Genomic DNA, 23,814 nt, shown 5'->3' on the forward strand with positions numbered 1-23,814 from the left:
TGTAATCAAATTGAATGCGTTTTAATTCCCTTTTATTATTGTTTGATTTGAGTTACAATGCTATGACGTTAAATTTTATTTACACTTAAATGTATTATGAATATTGCGCTCTATAACCGGTTTAAACCCCCAATGCTTTCCAAGGCGGTGACCCCAGCTTTATTCATATTGTGTGTTTATGTTGGTTTGTATTGTGCTGTTTTGTATTGTTTGGGCAATCGGTCACTTGCCTTAAATAAAGGACCAACTAATTGTTTTTAATGAAAATTCAATACTGCTCCAGCAGCTGGAGTTTCACTTCTTTATATTGACGGTATAACACCTCGTGGAATATACTAGCCTGTCTCCCACCTTGTTGAATATACCTGTCGCGTGCATGGACTACTTTTCAAATGACGTCATGCGATATGCGCTAAAATTAGGTCTATATTGTTTTGTTTATTGATCGAATTTTAAGGTCACCCATTGGAAGAAAATGTGCATATTTTGCAGAAAAAATATATATGACATATTCACCACAACAAATGTTGAAATAAAATATAAAAATATACGATTTTTGTTTTGTTATTTTTTATTTATATAAAAAAATACGTTTTGTATGGCCCTGCTGTACAGTCAAAAGTTGTCTGCAACAAAATTTATTGAAAAAAATATAAATAAATAAGGATAAACATTGAAATAAACAAGATTTGTAAGTAAAATGTCTGAAGACACATATGGTTTCAAAAGTGTTTGGGATTATTTAAGTGAAGAACAAGTTGAACCAGTAGTTGAAATGACTTATGAACAGTTTAAAAACGAATTTGGGTTTTGATGCAGCTGAAATTGTTGTTAGGTTTGCTCCTTGTGCAGATCCCATGCTCACTAACTTAGCATGTGGCCAACATTTAATTAATGGTAAAAAATTTGAAACAAATGAAACTCCAAATTTCAGTCTTGAAAGTCCCTTGGTTCAAACTGAATTTAAAGACATAAATGTTTCTGAAGTTCAACAATTCATCGAAAATGAAGAAAATAAAAACACAGCCAAAAACACTTTGAATGACACCAACAAGTTCAAACGTTTCCCTGCAACACTTGGCGAATACAGAGAAAAGCACCAAATTGAAGTTGACGTTCTTGACGACTACATCTCCACTTCATAATGTCGCTTCAAAAGTCCAATTGAACTGAGTATGAGCCCACTAGTATTCGAGGCATCCTTGGCAGTCTTGACAGAAAACTGAAGAGGTATCAGCCAAAGGATAATATGCTATCGTTTATATGCTTGTTTTGTTCATGCCGTTTAACTGTCCGAAATCCCCACTACTTTTTCCTCTTTTATAAGCGGTGTAGCTTCGGTATGTTTTGTCTTTATGGCGTTTTATTGCCCTGTATGTTGGAGAGAACAGTAACCTGCCTTAAAATGAGGATCTGTGCTTATGAATCCAGGATTGTTATATATAGCTTCTAACTCCCCGCACCTTTTCTCAAGATACATATGTATTAGTTCATCCCTACTTCGAGCGTTATTAAGACAAATTCACAACACTACTCTGCACGTGTATTCAGGGTCGGTTGTATAAGTAAAAGGTTGTTGATGCAATTAGCCATCATACATATTTATAGATTTAGGGCGTTTGCGAATAGCTCACCACATCCTTCGGTGACCGCAAAAAGCACACGAAACCTTTAAGACGTGTGTATAAATACATCAATAATGTTTATTTACAATAGTAAAGGCAATGGTACAATCCCATCACATGCTTGCAGTATTTGTTTGTGGTTAGGTCAAAACAAGAATTCATGTTATGAACAAATAAGTTATATTGGCTAAAGGTATATAAACGTATCGAACTACTTACTGGTTTGTATTATTCATGCTTTCAACCTCTTAAATTGTGTTTTAATTTCCTCAGCAGTAGCTTTTGGAGAATGTAAAAAGGCTTCAACAGAGATTATGTTTGAGGAATAGGTTTAAGGAATATATATCAACAGGGGCATTTTTTAATGATAGTTTTAAGGCATGTTTGAAGACTACACTAGCGCCAATATTTTTAGGGTCGTATAATATAGGATTGTTTGAAAGATACAGCAGTGAATATGTCTTTAGTAGGACTTTTTGAAGGTTACATCATGGGCGATGGTTGAAGGGTCTTTTGTAGCAATGTTTGATGTCTATAACAAAGGTACAGATTTAAGGGGCATAACTTGATAGAATGTTTTGAGGCTACAACAGGGATGATGTTTAAAAGTTCTTAAAAAAGCAACTGTGTATGGATTGTGCTTCATAATGGGTTCGACTGAAATCTACCAAGCACAGTCGTAAATCAAGCATATTATTTGTGGAGTTATTTTGTAATTTGGGATGTCTTGCAAGTCGTTTGTAATAATTGAAAACAACATACTCTGCATAATGACATTATCTCTAGATGGAAAAGTTTGGGCTGTGAGTCTTAAGTTCATGCTGATCTGGTTTTGATTGCATAGACAGAGTTTGCTTGCTAACGTTTAACGTTTCCAACTCCCAGTTACCGATTACGTCTGCATTTCACTTCGCCGTCCGGCCCTTTCAACAACATATGGACATTTTGAACCCATGTCAGCATGCTTATTTCCAGTCCTTTCCATCTTGACAACACCCTCTTAGCGCTGACTATTAGACTGATGGGCTTATTACTAGCATGTTTATTTTTTCACTTAAATAGTCATGCGTTTAAAAAAACATATCAATTTGTTTTTCGTTCAATTAAATAGTCATGCTAGCAGTAATCATTCTTTTATAATGTTTTTTTTTTCATTCTGATGTAACTGCAAATTCGCCGTTTTTCTTCACATACTGGAAAGTATTAACGCCACTTTTTCGAATACCCAGCCTGTTTAATTCCTATCATTTTATTGTAACCAGATATTTTAGAGATATCAGCAAACGCGTACATTAGTATATTTTAAATATATAAAATAAAAGGTTACTACCTGATTGTTTTGCATATTATCAGTCCATGCTAAGAATAAAATTTCAGCGAGGCTTGCCATGTCGTTAATGTATGTGTACCGAGCCCGTACCTAGTTTCAATCATTTTATGTTTTTATATGTATTGATGTGTGTATTGACGTGCATATTGTAAACAATCTGATAGTGAGAGGAGTATTTCTTTGTATGTGTATCTAAGATTTCAGTTGGCTTCTATTAACAAATATTCACCTTTTATTTTATGTCATCAAGCCACAAAGTTGCCCATGACTTTGAAGTCCTACTCGCGGCATTTCTCTTATAGTAGCATGATCGGAAAGTGTTGATTCAAAAAGCGATAATTCTTATTTGTCACTTTCTGGCGCATGATAACAACACATCATCTCATCCTTGAATTAAGGTACCTCCATACTGGAAATAACTTAAAGTACACATTCATACAACCAATTTATATATAGAAAATGTAACTTTTTGGAATGTATTTTGAGGATTTTTTGTCACGATATTTATAACTAGGGGCATACAGAACAATGATAAAACAAATCATGTGCATAAGGAGTTGGGTTTCTTATACAAGATTAAGGCTCGGAAGATCAGAGTAAAGAACCACGGTGTTATTTAAATCGAAATAAATTCGATCCCTCTGTTGAGTTGCACACACTACAATGACCACGGGCTTTCATCCAGTATTTATACACTCTAGATATTATCATGTTCATCCTTGTTGTTTACTGCCAAACATTCAAACGGTCAAGGAAGGTCTTGTCCAAAATAGCAAAATTATCGATAGGAATGGCTATGTATGGTACTTTTATATGTTGTATTTCTTTGAATAAATATTTATGTATCAGGGTGCAGAAGCAACGGGGTTTTCTTGTATTTATACATGGGGTGGATAGAAGGTAAATACACCGTCAAGAACTTTATTTTTGCAATATCTCTAGTAATTGAAAAACATTTGCAAACATCTTTAGTGCATTAAAGACATTTCTCTAGCAGTGTATGCCGATATCTTAAGGTATACTAATACATCATTGAACACGCCTGAAATCGGTGACACAAGTTCACTCTGCGTGAAGCAAAATCTTGCAGTATATATGGCAGTTTGAAACAATAACATATGTTTATTAAAAACAGTAATTCTGATGTATTTTACATTGCCATACGAGCGCATAAAAGACAGTTTCTCAAGCAGTGTATGCCTATATCTTAAGGTATAATAATACATCATTGAACACGCCTGAAATCGGTGACAAGAGTAAACTTTATGTGAAGCAAAATCGTGCGGTATATATGGAATTTTGGAAGAATAACACATGCTTTTAAATGAAGTTATTCTGATGTATTTCACATTGCCATAAACAGCTTAAAATCTGTCGTTTATGTACTAGTTGATATGCTTAAGAAAAATGTTTTCAGAATTTATATGGGAATAAGCAGCGCTTACCGGTGTTTTAACTTCCATTAAGGTTTCATTGGGAACCAAACAAAGTCACGTGATCCTGCATTATTGTAAATTCAATAAATACTGTTTTTAATAATACAATTGGTGATAACGACACAATTAAGAATGTAAAAAAACACAAACATCTATATCGATTTTGATTGCATTATGATTAGCTATTATAAGTATGTACCGATATTACTGAAAGTTGTAACTAATGCTTTAAACCGTTAGTTTATCAGGGTGTGTGATCGCATTTATGTTCAACGTCCGCTAAACAAAACGATGCTTTGTTGTTTGTAAATGGTTAATTTTTGTATTCATTTGATCTCGTGAGCATAAACGGTTTCTGAAGTTGTGTTGAAATTCTTCCGCTGTTAATTTAATGAAATATGTCCTTGTTCTTAAAACAAAAATGGAAGTATTCAAGTTATCTTCGACAAAAAAAAACCTAGTCTAAAGATAATTCCATATCAGTTTAAATCAGTTTGTTTTCCCAAGAAGTGTTTATATATAATTTGCACAAAGCATACTTTTTAAACAGTTGCTGACAGAAGCGTAACTGTTTCTTGACATGGATTATTTAGCTGTTTATTATCTTTAGTAAACTTGTTTTTGGATTAAAAAATAAGATTTTTTGATCATTGGTAAAATTAAGTTTTTATCACAGATACATCAATGTGGACTGAATACCACTGTGGTGGTTAATGGTGGAACATTAAAATCATCTTCTGAAATCGATAACATTTCAAGTGTTCCTATGTGTTAATGCTGGAACATTAAAATCATCATCTGAAATCGATAACATTTCAAGTGTTCCTGTTGTGTTAAATATGTTTGGATATACAATTGAAACTGAATGAAATGTATCATATACCTATTTTAAAAAGGTTTTTAATTAATTAGTTTTATTATAGAAAGGATTTTCTTAAACATTGGAATAAGCAAATGTTGAAAAGTTGTTTCACATGCTCAGTAACAAATAAACATCAAAATGCAGTTGTAGTAATTTAATTATAAATTGTAATGCATTATTGATATGAGTTTCTTAAATATTGGAATACACACATATTGAGAAGGTGCCGTTGGTTTCCCATGTTAAATAACAAATATAAATCCAAATTAAGTGGTTGTCGTTTAAATAACAATGAGATATGTTATTTGGCTATTATATGCTCAACAATGTACATTAGTCGCTAAAATTATCATTTATTCTTAAAGATAGGCATTTAAGTTAGAAGTTCATGCTTTTATTTGATGCAATATGAAAGTATAAGGGAAATTTAACAAAATAATCACCGGTTTTGAACACAATGAGTAGTCTTATTGTGTCTCTTTGTTATTTGATCAAGCCTTAATTCAGTAAGAATTATGAGACATCATTGACACCTTGTATAAGTGATGAAATAGGTTTCACACAATATCTGAGTTTTGTGAAACAGTGAACAGCAACGGTAGTTTGGTCCAAAACCTTTGGCTATGCGAGTTAGTTGCCTAGAAAAGAAATCATATGGCTAGGATATAGAGAACAACAAGTTACTGCCTGATATTTTTGTAATATATCAGGCAAGGGTTAAAATAATATAACGGCGAGGCTTGCGAGCCGTTAATTTATTCGTGCCGAGCCTGCTATAAAACAAAAAGATCAGGCAGTAACATGTTTTTACTGTTTATCATACCTCTACATCCCCGATTTAAAAGAAATAATGGAAAAAAAATCACTAAAAACTTCAGTTTTAACGGAAATAATATGACTTTTGTCGTTTGACGTGTTAATAATGACGTCGTGTGCACGCGCGCTTAAAATTTGTAAAAATGATTTTGCTTTTTGTGTTGCATTTTGTGTTAAAAATATATTACATCTTGGTATCATATTGTTGGTTTTGTTGAATCTGATTCGAGTTTACTAGAAATACTTTATAGTTGATTCCGAGTATTATGACCATCCTTCGCACATGACTGATATAAGAACTTCTTGTTGACCATGATATAGAAAATATCTCAGGCAACGTTATATCAGGCAGATATAAATGCGGTGGTATAATAAAAGGAAATACTTAGGCATGCCTATAGGCATAATAAACGATTTTACTGCATATATAGGCAATTTGTTTCGGGCTCCGATGGATGATATCGTATAATAGTTGTATAAAAACTTTGTTGATGTTGTTTTTTTAGAGAAAATAATCTTCATACACGATTTTATATTTCGGACTGTGTTAACATAAAAAAGGCATATCACGTTACTGACCAATTATGCTACTTCAGCCCCGTCCTAATTTGAGTTTATCATGTGTATCTGCAACTTTTGAGAAGTGTTTAGTTCCGTCTAATCCTTTGCACAAGTTGTGCAGGATTGTCACTTATTGAACACGTAAACAAACAACTGATATTCCCACAGATCTCGCAAAACCATTAAACTATTGGATGCGTGCAACGGATTGGTCGAGACAATTACAACCAATTAACATAAATGCATACGTATTGTATTGTAAATAGTTATTAAAATATAATTTGAATAGCAAATGAATTCAAATTCACACTGACCTTGACATAACAGTTATTCTAACTAGGTTATAAGGGACATAACAAATCATTTTTAAGTTATTCCTTTACCTTTACTATACATTAAAAAATAATCAATACTTGTGATGTTATTGTCAATCCTTTTGGAATGTTGTATTGAGTTTGCAACACTTAAGGACACTATTTATGCAAACAAACTTTGTTTACCACGTTTCTTTCAGCCGTTTGAAATATTTACAACGTAGCTTGTAGTAACATCACATACACCTATACGATTGTGTCGTTGCTACATGTTGACATGATTATTCTTCTACATTAATTGCTTTAAGTGTATTTATTCCTTCGAATATCAACTGAAATTCAATCAACGCCATATCACTAAGGCAACTATTTGTAATTGCTTTTTTCGTTATAAATTATGTCATTTGGGTCAAAATTGGCACCGCTATAGGGTCACCAGTTTTAAATTGACTTATACATAAATTGTAATCTGAAACCACGAATATCATGGCTCGCAAAGTTGGAATTATGTATCATATACATTTAATCTACGAAGTTTTTGTTTCTCATTATGCCGGGATTACCTGTTTTACATAGACTTATTTAGTGAATACATGTACTTTAAAATTCTTTTTCTTGTATAAAACCACAAAGCCCATGACTGTCATATTGTGTGCATAAAATCATCTAAAATTCGTCTATAGTTTTGTTCAAACCATGTCACTGGATAGAAACTTATCCCGCATTGGGTGCAATCAGTTTTACAGAGACTGATATAACTACCGATCCATCAATGATCTTAAAACTTCCAGAGGAGTATCGCGATAACACTCTTAGTAGGGCTAAACTAAGAAATGTGTCTCTTAAGAAAAGGTGTTTCTTGAGAAAAGGTGCGGAGGGTTCAAAATATTATGTTAAAACTCCGGAAGCATAACTCGCAATAAAATGGACAAAAGTCCTAAATTTAAGGCAGGTAACTGCTTCTTTATAGCATATACGTCACAAACAGACAAACACATACCATAAGGATACCGCTTTTGAACGGTCAAGACAAATAAGTGTGAGTTTTGCCCAACAAACGACATGATAATGCGTTTCAGAACAGAACAAAACAAACATGTCAACGAAAGCATGCCATCATTAGGCTTTAGTCCGCCATATGTTTGAGGGAAGTTTTTAATTCACTTCTTAATTCCGCACATGTATGCAATATGTTTTTTATATAATATAATAATAGCTTAATGAACCAACAAACACTATATCGTTCATGTAACACATAATAATAAGTTCTACAAATTTGGTTGTTGTAAATGAAATCCAGTCTCTTTTGAGCGTAGTGTACTGTTGAAATTCGGTTGAGATTTGGGCAGCATAAGGTGTATGATAAAATCCAGAATACTAAGTATCAAGCACTGCCACTTAATAAAACATGTGCCCGTATTCCTCGTTTCTCCATAGAAGTAGCTCTGAATACGTAATATACATTTCAAACTGTGAATACTTTAACAAACGACATATATCTGATAAGGAAACAAAACGTGCTGTATACTAAACAAAATGTTGATATATTTATTAATATCTATTTACCTTATTGAGCGACATAACTTATGAGACTTGTTGTGAGCAGCCGTTTAAACTGAATGTCCGAACTATTTTTTATGTTTCGAGTTATAACTATTATTAAACTTAAAACCTAGCAACTGAACGTATATCGGTAGCAATTGAAAGATGAAAGCATTTTTATCTCAAAGCTCTATACCAAGTGTTTTTGTTTTACTGCTATAGAAACATGTTCACTGACTGAAATTCGCGTCAATTAATGCATTTCCAAATATGCTGGGCGCGGTAAACTTATGCTGGATATGTTTATTGTTGTCGGTTTAGCAAGTTTTGACCATAACACATGAGTATCTCGTACATAAATGCTACGTAGATAGATCATTTTCACAGTCAACTCAGAAATCATTATAGTTCGTGTGTGCTTTATATTTCCCTGAACATTGATCTATAGACGCTATGTTTATATTTTTTTTATAATAGTTAATATGTTAATGTATGGATGTGCATCAGCACATTTAAAGTTTCAGTATAATATGTATTCTTCATATTGGCTCCATACCCTGATATACTAACGAACTACCATTACACATGTTTGACAATTGATATCGCATATAAAGCATATTAATATATTAAAATTATGCTTTTGTCATTTACATATGCTCTCATTTCTATTTTATGCTCAACGGTTTCATGGTAGAGAGTTTTCGGACAGTGGTATGCGAGGAATGTTTCATCATTAATTTCAACAACTGATGGATTTTTGCATGAACACATTACAAAAAGTGATGATAAATGAATGTATTGTGTTGTGTTTGCTATTTTTATTATTATTAGGCAAGTTTTAAAACATGTTAAGAGCACGCGTCAAGTGGGACTACTCATGAAATCAGTATAAAATGTAACGAATGTAGTGTATATGTGGCTGGGAAAAGGACTTTGACACATGTATGCATTAGGATCATCCGACTGAGACGTGTCGAAAGTCTAATTTCTGTTACCAGAGCTACCACAACTTCATCATGTCGATTTCACAACAATATTAACCTTAAATGAATATAATCTTGGATTGTTTAATGAATACAGTCTACCACAATATAACAATGTTAAATACAAGTTGATTTTGTAGTTCGTACGCATAATATATGACCATTTATAAACTTGCTACACAAAAGTGTTTAATACTCATATTAATAGCGCTTTTTGTTGTTTCCAATTTGAGTTTCATCGGATCGAATAGTCAAAAGAAGTGCCTTTCAGAGACGTATGTGCTCGCTTTGCCCGCGTGCGCAGTATCTTTGGGAGATTTTTTATTAGATACCGGAGGACAGAAACGGAACCTTTTATTTTGCAATATTATGCCTCACATAAGTATGGAAAGGAATATCCGCCAGTGCATGCATACTGCTAAATTACAATTTCATTTTGCTTAATGACAATTGTAGTTTACTTCATGACAACACCATGTTGATATATTACAATTTGTAATACCCGCGATTACATGCATGTTGCTAAATGACAATTGCATTTTGCTTTTTTTTTTAAATAACTGCGTCTTCCTTGCGTGTTTATGCTTTTTTGTATCAGTTAGTGTTACATTACTTGCATACTTCGTTTTAATGTTTACTCGATGTATGCAAATCATGTATTCTTGCGAGTAAATGACAAATGAATCATTTCAATCTGTTAAAAAGTCCATGTGCCTATCTTCTTGTTGCTGAACTAACATCAGTTTAATACTAAGTTATGCGTGAAAATGCATATTTATTGTAAGTTTTACTAAGCGAAATGACTACGAACAAGGCAGTAGCTCACATAAGGTAAGCCGAATGCCGACTGCATTAAGACGAACGCATTAGTAATACTGAATTCATAAAAGAGACGGGAAACCAGAGTGTTCTATTAATTTTCGGTAGTTATCGGTAGTGCCGGATTAGCCTATGCGCACTTCAGAGCATAGTCTCTGATGACACTTTAAGAACTTGAATTCGGCCCAGTTTGTCCAGAATAAGGCTCACTTTAACGCTTGTAAGAAATGGGACGTTTCGATAGATTTTCCTAGAGTTTAATTTAAAAAGAATAGATACAATCAAATAACGAGTTTCGTTTTTTTCGGTTTCGAAAATCTTTCCTGGACATAAATTTCACAGGCGTTAAACCTGCCAATACAATATTAAACTAACAGAATAGATCTGAACCAAAGGTAAACCAGTTATAGTTGATATTAACATGTGAATTTAGTATCCCTTTATTGGCCATATAACTCATTCAGCTTGACACTCATGTATAGGCTTATTATTGACTATACTTGTAATGCCTGCTGTAACAATTTCGGTAATAGTTTTAATACACTGGGTCATATGAATGACAAGTTGCCTTTTCAATTTTTAAGTAATTATTGGAATTTAAGTTTATTACTTTAATAATATATATGACATTATTGTGCATTACAAATGTTATTAATGCGTGTATTAAGTATCGTTTAAAGTACCTATCGAATTTTATTTAGTTTTTTTTTCTAATCGAAAATATATTCAAGGCGGAAAAGGTCGTCCCTAATTAACCAGTGCGGACTGCACATACTAATCTAGGACGACACTCTACGCACAAGCATTAAGCCACGTTTTCCCAGACTGAAGCTCATATACAAATACGAATGTTGCGTGTGATGAGAAAGATATGGGCAGAACGCCATAAACCAGGACGCTGGTGTGACAGGAAGGCGAAAAACAGCATTTTTACCGAAAAAGTCATTGGCGTTCTTACAACGACAATAAGAAATTTCCAGAAACACAATCTTAGGTCGCCGTAAGGACGCCAGTCCGGTGTGACGGGGCTAACGTAGTAACAAAGTAATACAAAACAATCAACGTCTCAAGTTATTTGTTTCACAAAGTCATGTCGAGCCTCGTGGTTCTGGTGTTATTTATTTATTAGCGAATAGGTCTTTAAAACTACTAAATTAGTACATCGGTATATGTGAGTTAGGGGGTAGGTAGTTAGAGTGTAAATAGCAGACATGTAACTTGAATACGCAATTAGAGGTAGTTAGTGAACGAGAACAAAACTTTTCCGGAACAAATATTACTAAAGAGCGATGACACGAAACAATTAAGTGTCATTATTACACAAAGAAAGCGCCTTCAACCCTTTATTTGCGTCCTCATTCCGCAGTCAGAAAAATGATATTAGAGGGTGAGGCATCGTCTTATTTTATTTCGACGAAAAATGCCTAATGTTTCCTTATCATTTTCTTAAACATGTTCGAGATTCTCAACAAAACAGTCGATATGCGTCATGAAAGTAAAAACATCAACATTTAATTGCTAATGGTAATTCGTGTCGCCGCATTAGGCATGTTGTAGACGGCTATGTTTTTACCCGCTCACCGCTTTTTAGTAAATGAGGCTATTGGAAGACGGTATTTCGACATAATGAATATTCATTGTTTTTAAATGAGGCATTTTTTACGGAGGATTCCAGAGATAGTCGATATATCACGATTGATACCGGAGATTTTGATTTTGATGTTTAGAGTGATCTCCCGGCAATAGTAATTTACGCTGCAATTTGCGCTGGAATTATGTTTTTGAATCCTGGTTCTCCTTTTCGCAACGTGAACTATTTATAATGGCGGTGTATGCAAAACCGAAAACTAATCCTAAATCAGAGACGCACTAGCAATCGACTTAAGAAGAAATATAGATCCACAAAGATATTAACAGCTTGTTAAATTCAGTAGCAACATAGCCAAATACACATAGTAAAACAAAGAACGCCGTTAGAATTAGCATTCATACAAAGTCCAAAAGGTTAACTGCAGTTGTCAATAACACACACGCAGTAAAGATATATATGAAGTAAATATAAACTTATCAATATGACACAAGTATATGAAGTGCTTGTACAGCTAATGTAACTAGGCGAAATGCAACTACCATGTTACCGAATGCACATGACAGTTGTTAAAATAAGAATGTCATTTAACATCATGCATGCACTGGCAGAAATTCCCTTCCATACATAAGCTTGTTTCTTCTTTGCGTTTATAAACTCCACAGGTCCGTTATGTTGAATAGTGCAACATTTGTGCAAGTATTACAATATAAATCGTTTTCTTTATACAGTTAGGGTAAACGCACGATTCGTTTGGCAGCTCACGAGTGTGTGTTTTTTTATTATTAATCACAGGTAAAAAAAAATACAAAAATCAAATGCTTTATTTGGAATAAATGTTTTGCACTATGTTGTCTGTGATATTTAAGAAATAGTAAACCTCACTGAGGTCCCTATGGCATTATAGTGACCAGCCAGGCAGCCACAAACCGTATATGGACCCAAGCCGTAGGCTGAGGTCCATATACAGTTTTTGGCTGCCTGGCTGGTCACTATAATTCCATTGGGACCGAAGTGGAGTTTACTATTTCTTATATTACACCGAAGAGTTTCCCCTGTATTATTGTACATTGTTGTACCGGCTTTCCGTACTTTTATTTTGCATGCAACTGAATGCGCAAACGATGACGTATATCGTGTGACGTAGTTTCTCTGACGAAACATTCCATTTGGAGCTAAATTCTCTGGATGTTAAGGATATGTTGGACGTGGCATTCTTTTAACAGTTAATTATGTGTTTAAGGCATCGAACGAATGTAAAACGTATTTCGGATTGTGTGTTTATCATGCATAATGTTAACTTCGATAGGAATACAATAAAATAGTGTGACTTAAAATAAGTTTCGATAAAAGGACGGAAGAATAGAAAAAGGAAGTGAATATCGTTTCGACTTTATTGTTATAAAAATTGGATTAACGTTGGCATTGAGGTAAAGGTGTCGTTTATTGTGAATTTTTTTTTTACTCTTGTTAAAGCTGAAATAGTGTCAATCCTGTTCAATAAAACGCTTCAGCACATTGCAAATTTAGTGATGTGTAACCCCGAACGGTCCATATACAAAAAATAGTGACCGGTCCATATACATTTAGGTTTCTCTATCGCATTTTACAGACTGGAACCGGTCATATAGATATAGAAGGACCAATATCTCTGAGGTGTAATATAAGCAGTTATCTTCATATAAAATGTACCTCAATATATGAAATGCTTTACAATTAAAATGAATTTTGTATAAAGAAGCGAATTTGTCCGTGTCCAACTTTCGCAGGGAGACAACTCGCACAAACCAATAATACGGTTCATATTATTAATAGTAACTGATAAATATAGATGGAATTAATATTGTGTTATTTATTTTAATTTCTTTTGACATTTATCTGCACAAAAATGTTTGGTACAATATAAGAAATAGAAAACCTCACCGAGGACCATATGGCAAAATAGTGACCAGCCAGGCAGCCCTAAATCGTATATGGATCTCAGCCTTCGGCCTGGCTGGTCACTATTTTGCCATAGGGCCCTCAGCGAGGTTTTCTATTTCTTAAATATTGATTTCACAAAGCAAAATTGAAGCAGACGGACACAAATATACATGTCAACGAAGGTACAGAGTTTAATGGTGCTGAAATATATTGCATAAACATTTGCGAAAGATAAATACATTTATAAACATTCAGTTCATCGATTTGTGCTGGGATCAACATGACTCAAGCATGAAAAATGTTTTATCCTACAGCTAAATAGAGAATACTATGTTAGTGTGATTGTGTACTTAAATTTATCCCACGAGTGAAGAAAGGTTTACATGGCGAGGCTTGCCGAGCCTTGTAAGCCTTTCTGACACGAGTGGGATAAATTTAAGTACACAATCACACTTACGTAGTATTCTATTTATCCTACAATATTGTTTTATTTAATTTATTCCTAAAATAAAAGCAAAAACACATTAAATTAACTGAATCTTACATTGCGTAGTAATATTTATTGTGATCTTTCCTGTTTACGGAAATCGAAATAGTCCTTAAGAATTCCACGCAAAAGAAAAGTAACGAGACAAAATATCGCTATACGCCTCGATTAGAATTTAATCAGCGTTCCAAATGTAACACACTCAAGTAGAACACAGACGGTTGTGTTCAAACTACAATTCTTGTTTCACCACTGTAAAAAACAAAAAACAAACATGGCTGCCGCCATTTTGAAATTTACAAAATGTGTAGACACATACCGTTGCTACGTGAAGCTTGATTCAGCATTTATTCCCGCCGATATTGTAAATTTTAGTCTTTAAACAACTCTTCTTTTTACACACTTTATACTTACTTACATAAAATTATTGTTCTACTCACCAAAGTTGTATAATAACCACGTCCATGTTTATTTTCCTAATGTTTAATTTGCTTCCATGACGAGTTAAAATCCTAGACAAATTTCTTCAGCGCCATCCATCTTTTCCATTTTAAAGTACTGGATGTAAGCAGGCAATTCTTTGTGGATAGACATTCTTTGATCGACTGACACAGGAACGACTAAACCATCAAAGAAATTACCATTTATTTTAATTCGACATCGATCTCCTTCGAAAAGTTAAAGAACAATTCACTGACACTTTTCTTAAATTTTATCCATCAATTGTTCAACAAAACATCGCGTTATTCGAGTACATTCGACATTTTAACTAAATCGAAAATGCAGTCTCACCAGTTTCATTCCAGTTTTATATCCAAACACTGTGTTTTTCACATTCATAATATTACAGTAATCCATCGTAAACACACACACACACACTCGTTAAACGACTGCGTACCCAATGACCTAAATGACGCAATCAGGGGTGAAAGGCCAAACAAACTAGTCCCTACCAAATGTTCTAAAAATAACTGCTATAAACCGAATCTAAAAATACCAATAAAGAAAACCTTATCTTTTCTTTATGAGTCGTATTTGTTCTATAAAATCATTTAGCTGTAGAATTCGATGTCGAATTAAAATGGTAATTTCTTTGATGGTTTAGTCGTTCCTTTGCCAGTCGATCAAAGAATGTCTATCCACAAAGAATTGCATGCTTGGACTTTGACTTTGACGTCGTTAACGAGGAAAAATGCGACATAGTCGAGACAACTTTTTAAGTCATTTCCACACATTTATTGCGAAGATATCTTTTATTTATTTTCCGAAACAATCTATGAATTATATAAGGAGTGATTATGTTAAGATTTTTATACGAAAACTTTAGTATAGTTTAACCATAGCTTATTTATAACCCGTCGTACACTATGGCACCGTGTGACTGCAGCAATTACTGGATAAACTTCCTGCTTCCAAAAGGTTAGTTTTTTGTCTTGTTTTTTTTTGTCTTTCCATCAAATATTGGGAAATTGGTCTGCAAATAAGGTATCCAATATACATTAAAGCACGTCCAGTGTTTATTGCCACTGTTAAAATTGGGTTGGCTATACAATTCGTGATTGTACGCGATATTTGGAATTTCACCCGGAAGTTGTCACAAAATGTCGTTTGGTTTGTGATTCAATGACAGTTATGTGAAGTTTTCAACAGAATGACGAGCAAAAATAGTGTAATTTATTCTCAACAATCATCCATTCCATACGAATTGTCACAAGCTGATGAAGTATTTTTAAATAAGCTTGCACAAGTTGATCTGTTATACAACATAAGTGATGAATCATTTGCAAAATCAAAAGATACATTGCCAGTATTCCATTACAATGCCGTTCAGGTTAGCAGTAGTTATGTCGAATTAGAAAATATAACAAGCATAATTTTTTTTTATTGAAGACTATGCCAATAAAAATGCATTACCTTTGCCTGAAAGACAAATTGTCAAAAGCAGGCAGTTTTGCTTCTACCATAAGAAAAAAATGTAACTGATATGTATGACTTATACACGAAGATTGCAAAGGAAGCAAACTATAGAGATGTGTCTCTAAAAACATTTGGGAACAAATGGAATGTAGTATGCCCCCACATTGCAGTAGCTACATCAATCAGCGACAGATTTATGTGAAACGTGCCAAAAAATGCATTGGCAAATTAAAAACCAGAGTGTTCATCTGTCAGATGAAGAAAGGCACAACATACTTAGTGACTATACATGTCATGTTGAAAAGGCCAAACAGCAACGCCAAATCTTCAAGGTCCAGTTTTTTTGTAGTAACGCTGTTTGCAGTACTACTGATGTCATTGAAGGTCTTGAAAAATTAGGAGTTTTTAATAAAACAGTTTCATCTCCATAATAAATTCAAATCGTAAATTAACTATTCTAAATTATGTTATACAAATAAGGTACCTCATATAAGGTTCATTTGTGCTTTGTCCAAGTGCTTTATGAATTTTACCATGTGATGTCATGGCGTCAATATAACGCTTAATCAATTCAAATGTGAATTTGGAGCATACACGTATTATGTTGAACATAGTTATTTCTGTTGAAATAAATAGGATTGCATTTTGAGGTGTATGCATCGATTATTGTTATATTACAATAGGCAATTATAGGTAACATAGGCGGACTATTCCGTTTGAAGTATGATATGTTTCACATTTAGTTTGCATTTAAATGTGTATTTTTGTTAATGGTTTTTACTAAATTTTACTAAATTTTTGCCCCTGAAACATCGCCCGTGGATTATTCTCAAGTCGGACATACACTTTCATTATGTTACCATCAAGGAACCTAATGAAGACACTATTGTATAACAACTGTTTCAAGATGTATGATATGTGTTTTTGTTTTTATATAATGTTCTAAATTAACCGCTAGTTTGTTTTCGGAAATGTCTATTTTATTTTAAATCTTTATATTATGGTGACTTAAATGACCGTTATTATTACTATTATTATTATTATTATTATTATTATTACCAGAGTTGCGACACCTTAAGGGTTTCGCGGGATGGAATGAGTGGGGAGATCAAATCAAATTGAAAGCCGATTATTTCGACAAAAAAAATTTGGTACGAAAAAAATAAATGGGTACGAATAAAAAAATTTGGGTACAAAAACAGTTGGGTACGAAAAAAATTTTGGTACGAAGAAAAATGGCAATAAAAAGATTGGGTACGAAAAAATTTGGGTACGAAAAAAAATTGGGTAGAAAAAAAATGGGTACAAAAAAAATTTGGGTACGGAAAAAAATTGGGTACAAAAAAATTTGGGTACAAAAAAAGTGGTTACGAAAAAAGTGGGTACAAAAAAAAAATTGGGTACGAAAACATGTGGGTACGAAAACAATTTGGGTACGATAAATAAAAATTGGGTACGAAAAAAAATTGGGGTACGAAAAAAGAAAATTGGGTACGAAAAAAATGGGTACAAAAAACATTTGGGTACGAAAAACATTGGGTACGAAAAATATTTGGGTACAAACAAATGGGTACGAAAAAAAATTGTGGGTACAATGGGTTCATGTTAAGGTTTTAGCATGGCAGACGCCGGATGGCGAAAAGACACGACATGACACAATGAGCTGGCTATGACAAAACCTGAGGTTTTTTCCGAAAACAGCCGAGCTCATAATGCATAAATCAGTGAGTAATAGTACTTATACTCAATAGGCACAGGGTATAAAATCAGAACCACTGGGCCGAATCTGCTGAAACTTGGTCGCATTATAGATTATGGTCCAAACAAGCTACAGAATGAGCGCTTCTGGACCTGACAGCGTAAAACATTAACCGATAATGGACAGCACAAAATGGGTCATTTTGTACAAAAAAAAACAAACTTAAAGTGGCATTTAAGACATTTTAGACATCAGAAAGTTGCAAATGTTTAATATTCTGCACTCTTCGACTGGTTTGTTTTTTTACAAATTTAGAAGCATTTATCCTTGAGGTGTATATAAACCCTGTTATTCAATGTCAAAAATAGCTAAGCAGCAATGCCCCTTTAACATTATTCCTTATATTTAATTGTATTGTTTAAAGAAAGAACTGTGTATATTTAATGATAATGGCTCCGTATTTCACACTTGATAGGCCACTGCTGGGGCTTGAACCCAGAACTCATCTCACATTGTAAGATGCATTTTTCAATTAAACTACAATGACTGTATCGTGTGAAGTGGAGCCAACATACACCCACATAAGTGAAAAAATCATTATGTCGATATATTTGTCCTGGGCGTTTTCTGACATGTTGCATAACTGTTTACCACAAAAGATGTCTACATAGATAAATATACATACATGTAAATGGGAAAAAAATGAACTGTCTATTTTTAATTTTTGCTTCATATATACACATTTCCTAGCCTGCCATGATTTATAATTATATCATGTTGAAATCATTTATAGACAGAATATTACTGAAACTGCAATAAACAATAAGATAGATAGATAATAATAATGTTTAATTCTATCTAATGCAATGAACAAATGTTCTTCCAATGCCATTTTCACTAAGGTATAGGTATTGAATCCTGATATACGACTAAAACTGAACATCTAAACAGCAGTATTTTACATGAAGAGTACTCACAAAACCACAACAATAATACTCGATGAATGAACTGTCCGAAATCCGAAAAATATGTACACTACAATAACAAGACGTTAATAAAAATATGCACGTTAACATTATTCAAGATATGAAAGCAATATATCAAGGGATATAGGAAATATTTGGGGTGTTACGCACAATTTAACATAAAGTCAGTGTGCGAATTTCACTTTTTAAACCACTAGCCCGTTCGGGCTACCAGATGGATTTTTTCACTATCCCGAACCAAAGTTTACTAGCCCGAACTGTTTATCACAAGTTTTTAAAATAAGTTTATATTTTTGACGGTTCTGGATAGTTTTTATTGCAGGTAGGGTGTAATGATGAGGATTGCAACTAACAGTTGATCCCAATTAGCAGGAAATGTTATTATAATATTTCAATGACACAATACGATTATAATATTTATGTATTATGTATGACGATATTCGTCAATCAATACCTAACATGCAGTCAAGAAGCAAAGGTTTTGTTATCCAATCTGTAAATAATTTTAGATGTCAATTGTCCTAAATTAGAAATCCGAAACATTAAGCCTAAAGTCTGAGGCCGTATGATAAAGCGAATAGAGGGCAGTGTCTCCTCCCCCTAGCTTATTGTTCTTTTTTATAGTCTTTCTAGGTCCAATTCTGGTGAGTACAATGTAAAAAAATATCAACCAGACCATCCGTAAAATCGCATGTGTATTCATCATTGTAGATATTTTTTTATCAAGAAAGTCGAAAATAAATTAAAATCGACAGATAATACCGTATCCGGAAACAACTGTCCAAAAACATATCAATATAAGTCTTTGCACGTGAAATAAAATATGCATATCGTTAAACTGCCTAAACTGAAAACCAGTAAAAAGTAACCAAGCAACTACGCAATCAATATATAATTTGGTTGACATATTCTATTAAAATATGATAGTTCAATGCGTTGATTTGTCAATAGATCATTACAAATCCAAGATGGGGGACATTAAAAACATTTGTAGACTTGTATGGTTTGCTGAAAGTACAGCAAATTGAACAACCTGGGTAGATCCGCATTTTATTCGCACAGTATCAAAAAAAAATTTGTCATTCAAACTCTCGTCATGTCAACATAATCGGAAGGGTGAGGAAACGCGATACGACGCTAAATAAACGCAAGATATGGTTCAAGCGATGGATGAAAATAATATTTTTGAGCATTTTTTATTTCAAATGTTTGAAAAATCAATAGGCCAATCGGGCTAGTACCCATGGAAATTCAGTAGCCCAAAACGAGATCAACTAGCCCCGGGCTAGTGCAAATTTCGAACACTGTAGATTTATAAATAATATGCATATTCTACGTGGAAAAAGGGTCATAATTCTTACAAAATGCAAGTGATACAGTTGTCTGCTCTTGTTTTTAGGTTGGGGTCATGTTGGTTAACACGTATGCAAAATATGGAAGCAATATGTCAAGGGACATAGGAAATATTTGGGATGGTACGCAAACTATAACATTTGCACGCTTATGCCGATGCCGGGTTGAGTAGGATAGCTCCTCTATATATATTTCATATATAATAGTCGAGCTAAAAAGTAAATTTACTATAAACGACAAGCTTACCTAAATCACAACTTTAATGCAATGCTTATAACAATAAAGTTACAAAGATATTTCATTGATTAAAACTAACTTATTACTATTGGTTGCCCGCACTGACAACCATCTTTAGTATGTTGGTTGCCCAGATAAAGAATAACCAGCCCAGAATTATGTACATGTGTATATTATACTTTCTTTTAATAAAATAATAGATAATTAAATAAATTTGCTGACATTGCACTTCTCAATGAATGATGTTTTATTATGAGTCTGAATTTAATCATTTTCTATTCCTTAATAATGAATGTTATTTAACTAGTATTGATCCATGGTGGTCAATTGTTATTCAATTTTTATTGCACTGAATTGTTTTAAGCTTTAAAAAAAAAAAAAAAGTTGCCCGGCCGGACTATCAACTTTGGAAATTGAGTTGTCCAGGCCAAAACTACTTGCCCCGGGCTCACGGGAAACCACTAATTTTCATCCCTGTATACCCTTTCATTTTCTGTTCTTCCATCCCATTTTCAAAATGAATTTTAAACCACAATATTTTTTAATAACATTTGTATGAATTGCTAACCATTATCACCCAAAAAACAATTTTACAAAGCTGTAATCCTGTCGTAGAGATTTAGTTTACTATTATCAGTGTTCTCTTAACTTAAATACCGGCAGCCAGTGATTTTGCCGGTTACATTTACTCTTGATGCCGGCTACTTTTCCCAAATATATCAAGTAAATGTCACAAATGCTTTCGTTTTACTGCATAGTTGCCGGCCATATAACTGGCTACTCAATTTTTTCTGGAAAACACTTAATTATGCATGACAAACACACAATACTTACATGTACATACATCTTAGATTCGTTTTTAAAATAAATTGACACTTCCAGCTTGTCGTCATTAAAATCCAAAGATTCAAATAATTTTCCACGAGATACGTCAACAATTGTGTAATCAAATGAATGAAAAATAAAAGTAAAGAAAGCCGGAATTTACATAAATTTCAAGGTAAAGGTAGTCGGTGAGATATAATAATAATACAGTTAGTAAGGCCCAAACCCTGGGTACGGTAAATTTACTAAAACATACCGGGGAATTTTAACACTAAATCGGTTGTTGTCGGCTATGTTGTAAAAATTAATTATGTTCACATTTATGTCAATTTTCTGTTAAATGGCATTTATATTATCAAAACTAATTGTTAAAATCATAAATGTGATTTAATTTTAAATCTTAAATTGTTTAAAGTCGCATCATTGTATGACGTCGTCAAGTATAATATTTTCCGCGACGTTGCACGTTCACTTTTTAACGCCATAGATTTTTTTAAAGAAACATTATTTGGTTTGCGAGGTCCGTTAAATGGGGAACACCATATTCGGTATTTATATTATGTTTTAACAATTAATTCATGCTGTGTAATAAATATTGTATAAGATATTTCGATATTGATTGAAAATGTTTCAAATTGTTATTTATGAAACCTCTTATTCTAATGAGTGTATGCTATTATATTATACTTTGAAAAGCATATCTGTTGTACTATAATCTTATTATTCATTTTTTATTGTTAATTTCATTTATTGTAGAGAATCGTCAATGTTACATCTAGTCGCCAATGCTTGTTGTCAGTGTTAGTCGTAAATGTTTGTGATCATTGTCGTCAATGTTAGTCGTCAATCCTTATCATCATTATACATGAAGGAAATAAAAGCAGAAACAGAGACGTATTCTTGATTACTTGCTTATTCCTACGGCGTCCTCTCAACACTCATACTAAAAAGCATGTTGATGCAGATTTAAAAAAAAAAGGTTGTTTAAGGTAAACAATATTGTTTAAGGTAAACAATATTGTTTTACGTTAATCTGTAGCATGTTTAACATCGGATTTTTGGCGGATATACAACTCGGATACAATCTAATATTTGCGGGTATGTTTAAGTTTATTTACCGTACCCGGGGTACATGTAAGTAAAGTTAAGAGTACCCGGGGTACATGTACCTGTAAGAAGTACCTGAGCCGAGAATGACCAATCGAGCCTTAGTACCAATCGAGCCTTAGTAAGTGAGTGATGGTGTATGGGATAACATGCACTGAGGGTGTATATTTTTCATAAACAAGTCAATTGAAGGTGTTAAGAGATGCATTGATCCATAAGATTAAAAAGGGTAATTAACCACGGGCTTATTAAAATTAAAACGATGACATTACATTGTACCAGCTGTTTATTGTTCTATACTGTAAGCTTGCAATATTTTAAATAATGTAAACAACTTACCTTGTATTAAGTTGGCATATTGTTGTCAGGTGTAGAAACTTTTTATACTTATTTCTGTTAAGTTGCACTGGCTGAACCAAAAGAATTATGTAGTCGTTTGTAAATAATCACGAAACAACCTACTTATGCATATATGCTTGCCAGTTACATTATACTATCGGCCTTGGCAAACAGCGTAGACTCAGTCAGATGAGACGCCGTGTGATGTCTGCTATTTCGTTACGCAGAAGATTTCCATATCCACGGGTGTTTTTATGTCAAATGTTATGGTTTTTCAATAGATCGTATATTTATCTACAAAACAGCGAATTAGCGTTCACTTTACATCATTTTGAATTATGTTATTGTGTTAATACTTTCTCGCGTTCTTTTCGCAGCCATTGGTCGACGCCGTCTGCTATTTCGAAAGCTGAAGATTTCCATATCCACTGGCGTTTTTTTATGTCAAATGTTAGTGTTTTCCAATGGATCGTATACTTATCTACAAAACGGATAAGTAGCGTTCACTTTACATCGTTTGTGATAATGTTATTTTGTTAATACTTTTTAAGCGTTCTTTCTGTAGAAGTCGGCCATTTTGACGGGTGTGAAAAAATACCGACATTCCCGCAATTACCAAAATCCCCAGGAATCCCCGAGATCCCACGAAATCCCCATTAATATTGTTTATTTATCGAAAAACTGCGTATTTTAATATAGATTGTTGCGAAATACACTGAAATCACTAATGAAATATTGTTTTATATCAAAGTTTGATTTCGGGGATTTCGGTAGGAATTCGGTATATCCACATAGCGCATTTTGTAATTCCGGTTTTGTCAAACTTGCGAAACTTTTTCGTGATTTAATAAAAAAACTAGATTTTTCCCAGGTATAACGCCTACGCCAACAGGTAGATCGCATTCTTGTCCATATTCATGTCAAATTTCAGCAAAAGTTACCGACCAGTTTTCAAGGCGCTCAAATTGCGACTATATGCCTCAACTTAATGAAACTTAGCCCCCTTTATCATTCGTTCGAATGAACGTCATCAATGATGACGTCCAATACATCACTCATTCCATA

General features: G+C 33.4%; 1 protein-coding gene across 1 annotated transcript in view; it reads left to right on the plus strand.

Annotated features, from left to right (window-relative positions):
• Positions 1 to 15,505: 15,505 nt before the first annotated feature.
• LOC127866999 (uncharacterized) overlaps positions 15,506 to 23,814 on the plus strand; it is a 54,683-nt gene continuing 46,374 nt past the window's right edge. The window contains exon 1 of the mRNA XM_052407918.1: positions 15,506 to 15,705. Coding sequence (XP_052263878.1) covers positions 15,654 to 15,705 — 52 coding nt within the window. The 5' untranslated portion in view covers positions 15,506 to 15,653. The remainder of the gene's footprint in view (positions 15,706 to 23,814) is intronic.

Source organism: Dreissena polymorpha, chromosome 2 (assembly GCF_020536995.1).
Source record: "Dreissena polymorpha isolate Duluth1 chromosome 2, UMN_Dpol_1.0, whole genome shotgun sequence".
Taxonomy (NCBI): domain Eukaryota; kingdom Metazoa; phylum Mollusca; class Bivalvia; order Myida; family Dreissenidae; genus Dreissena; species Dreissena polymorpha.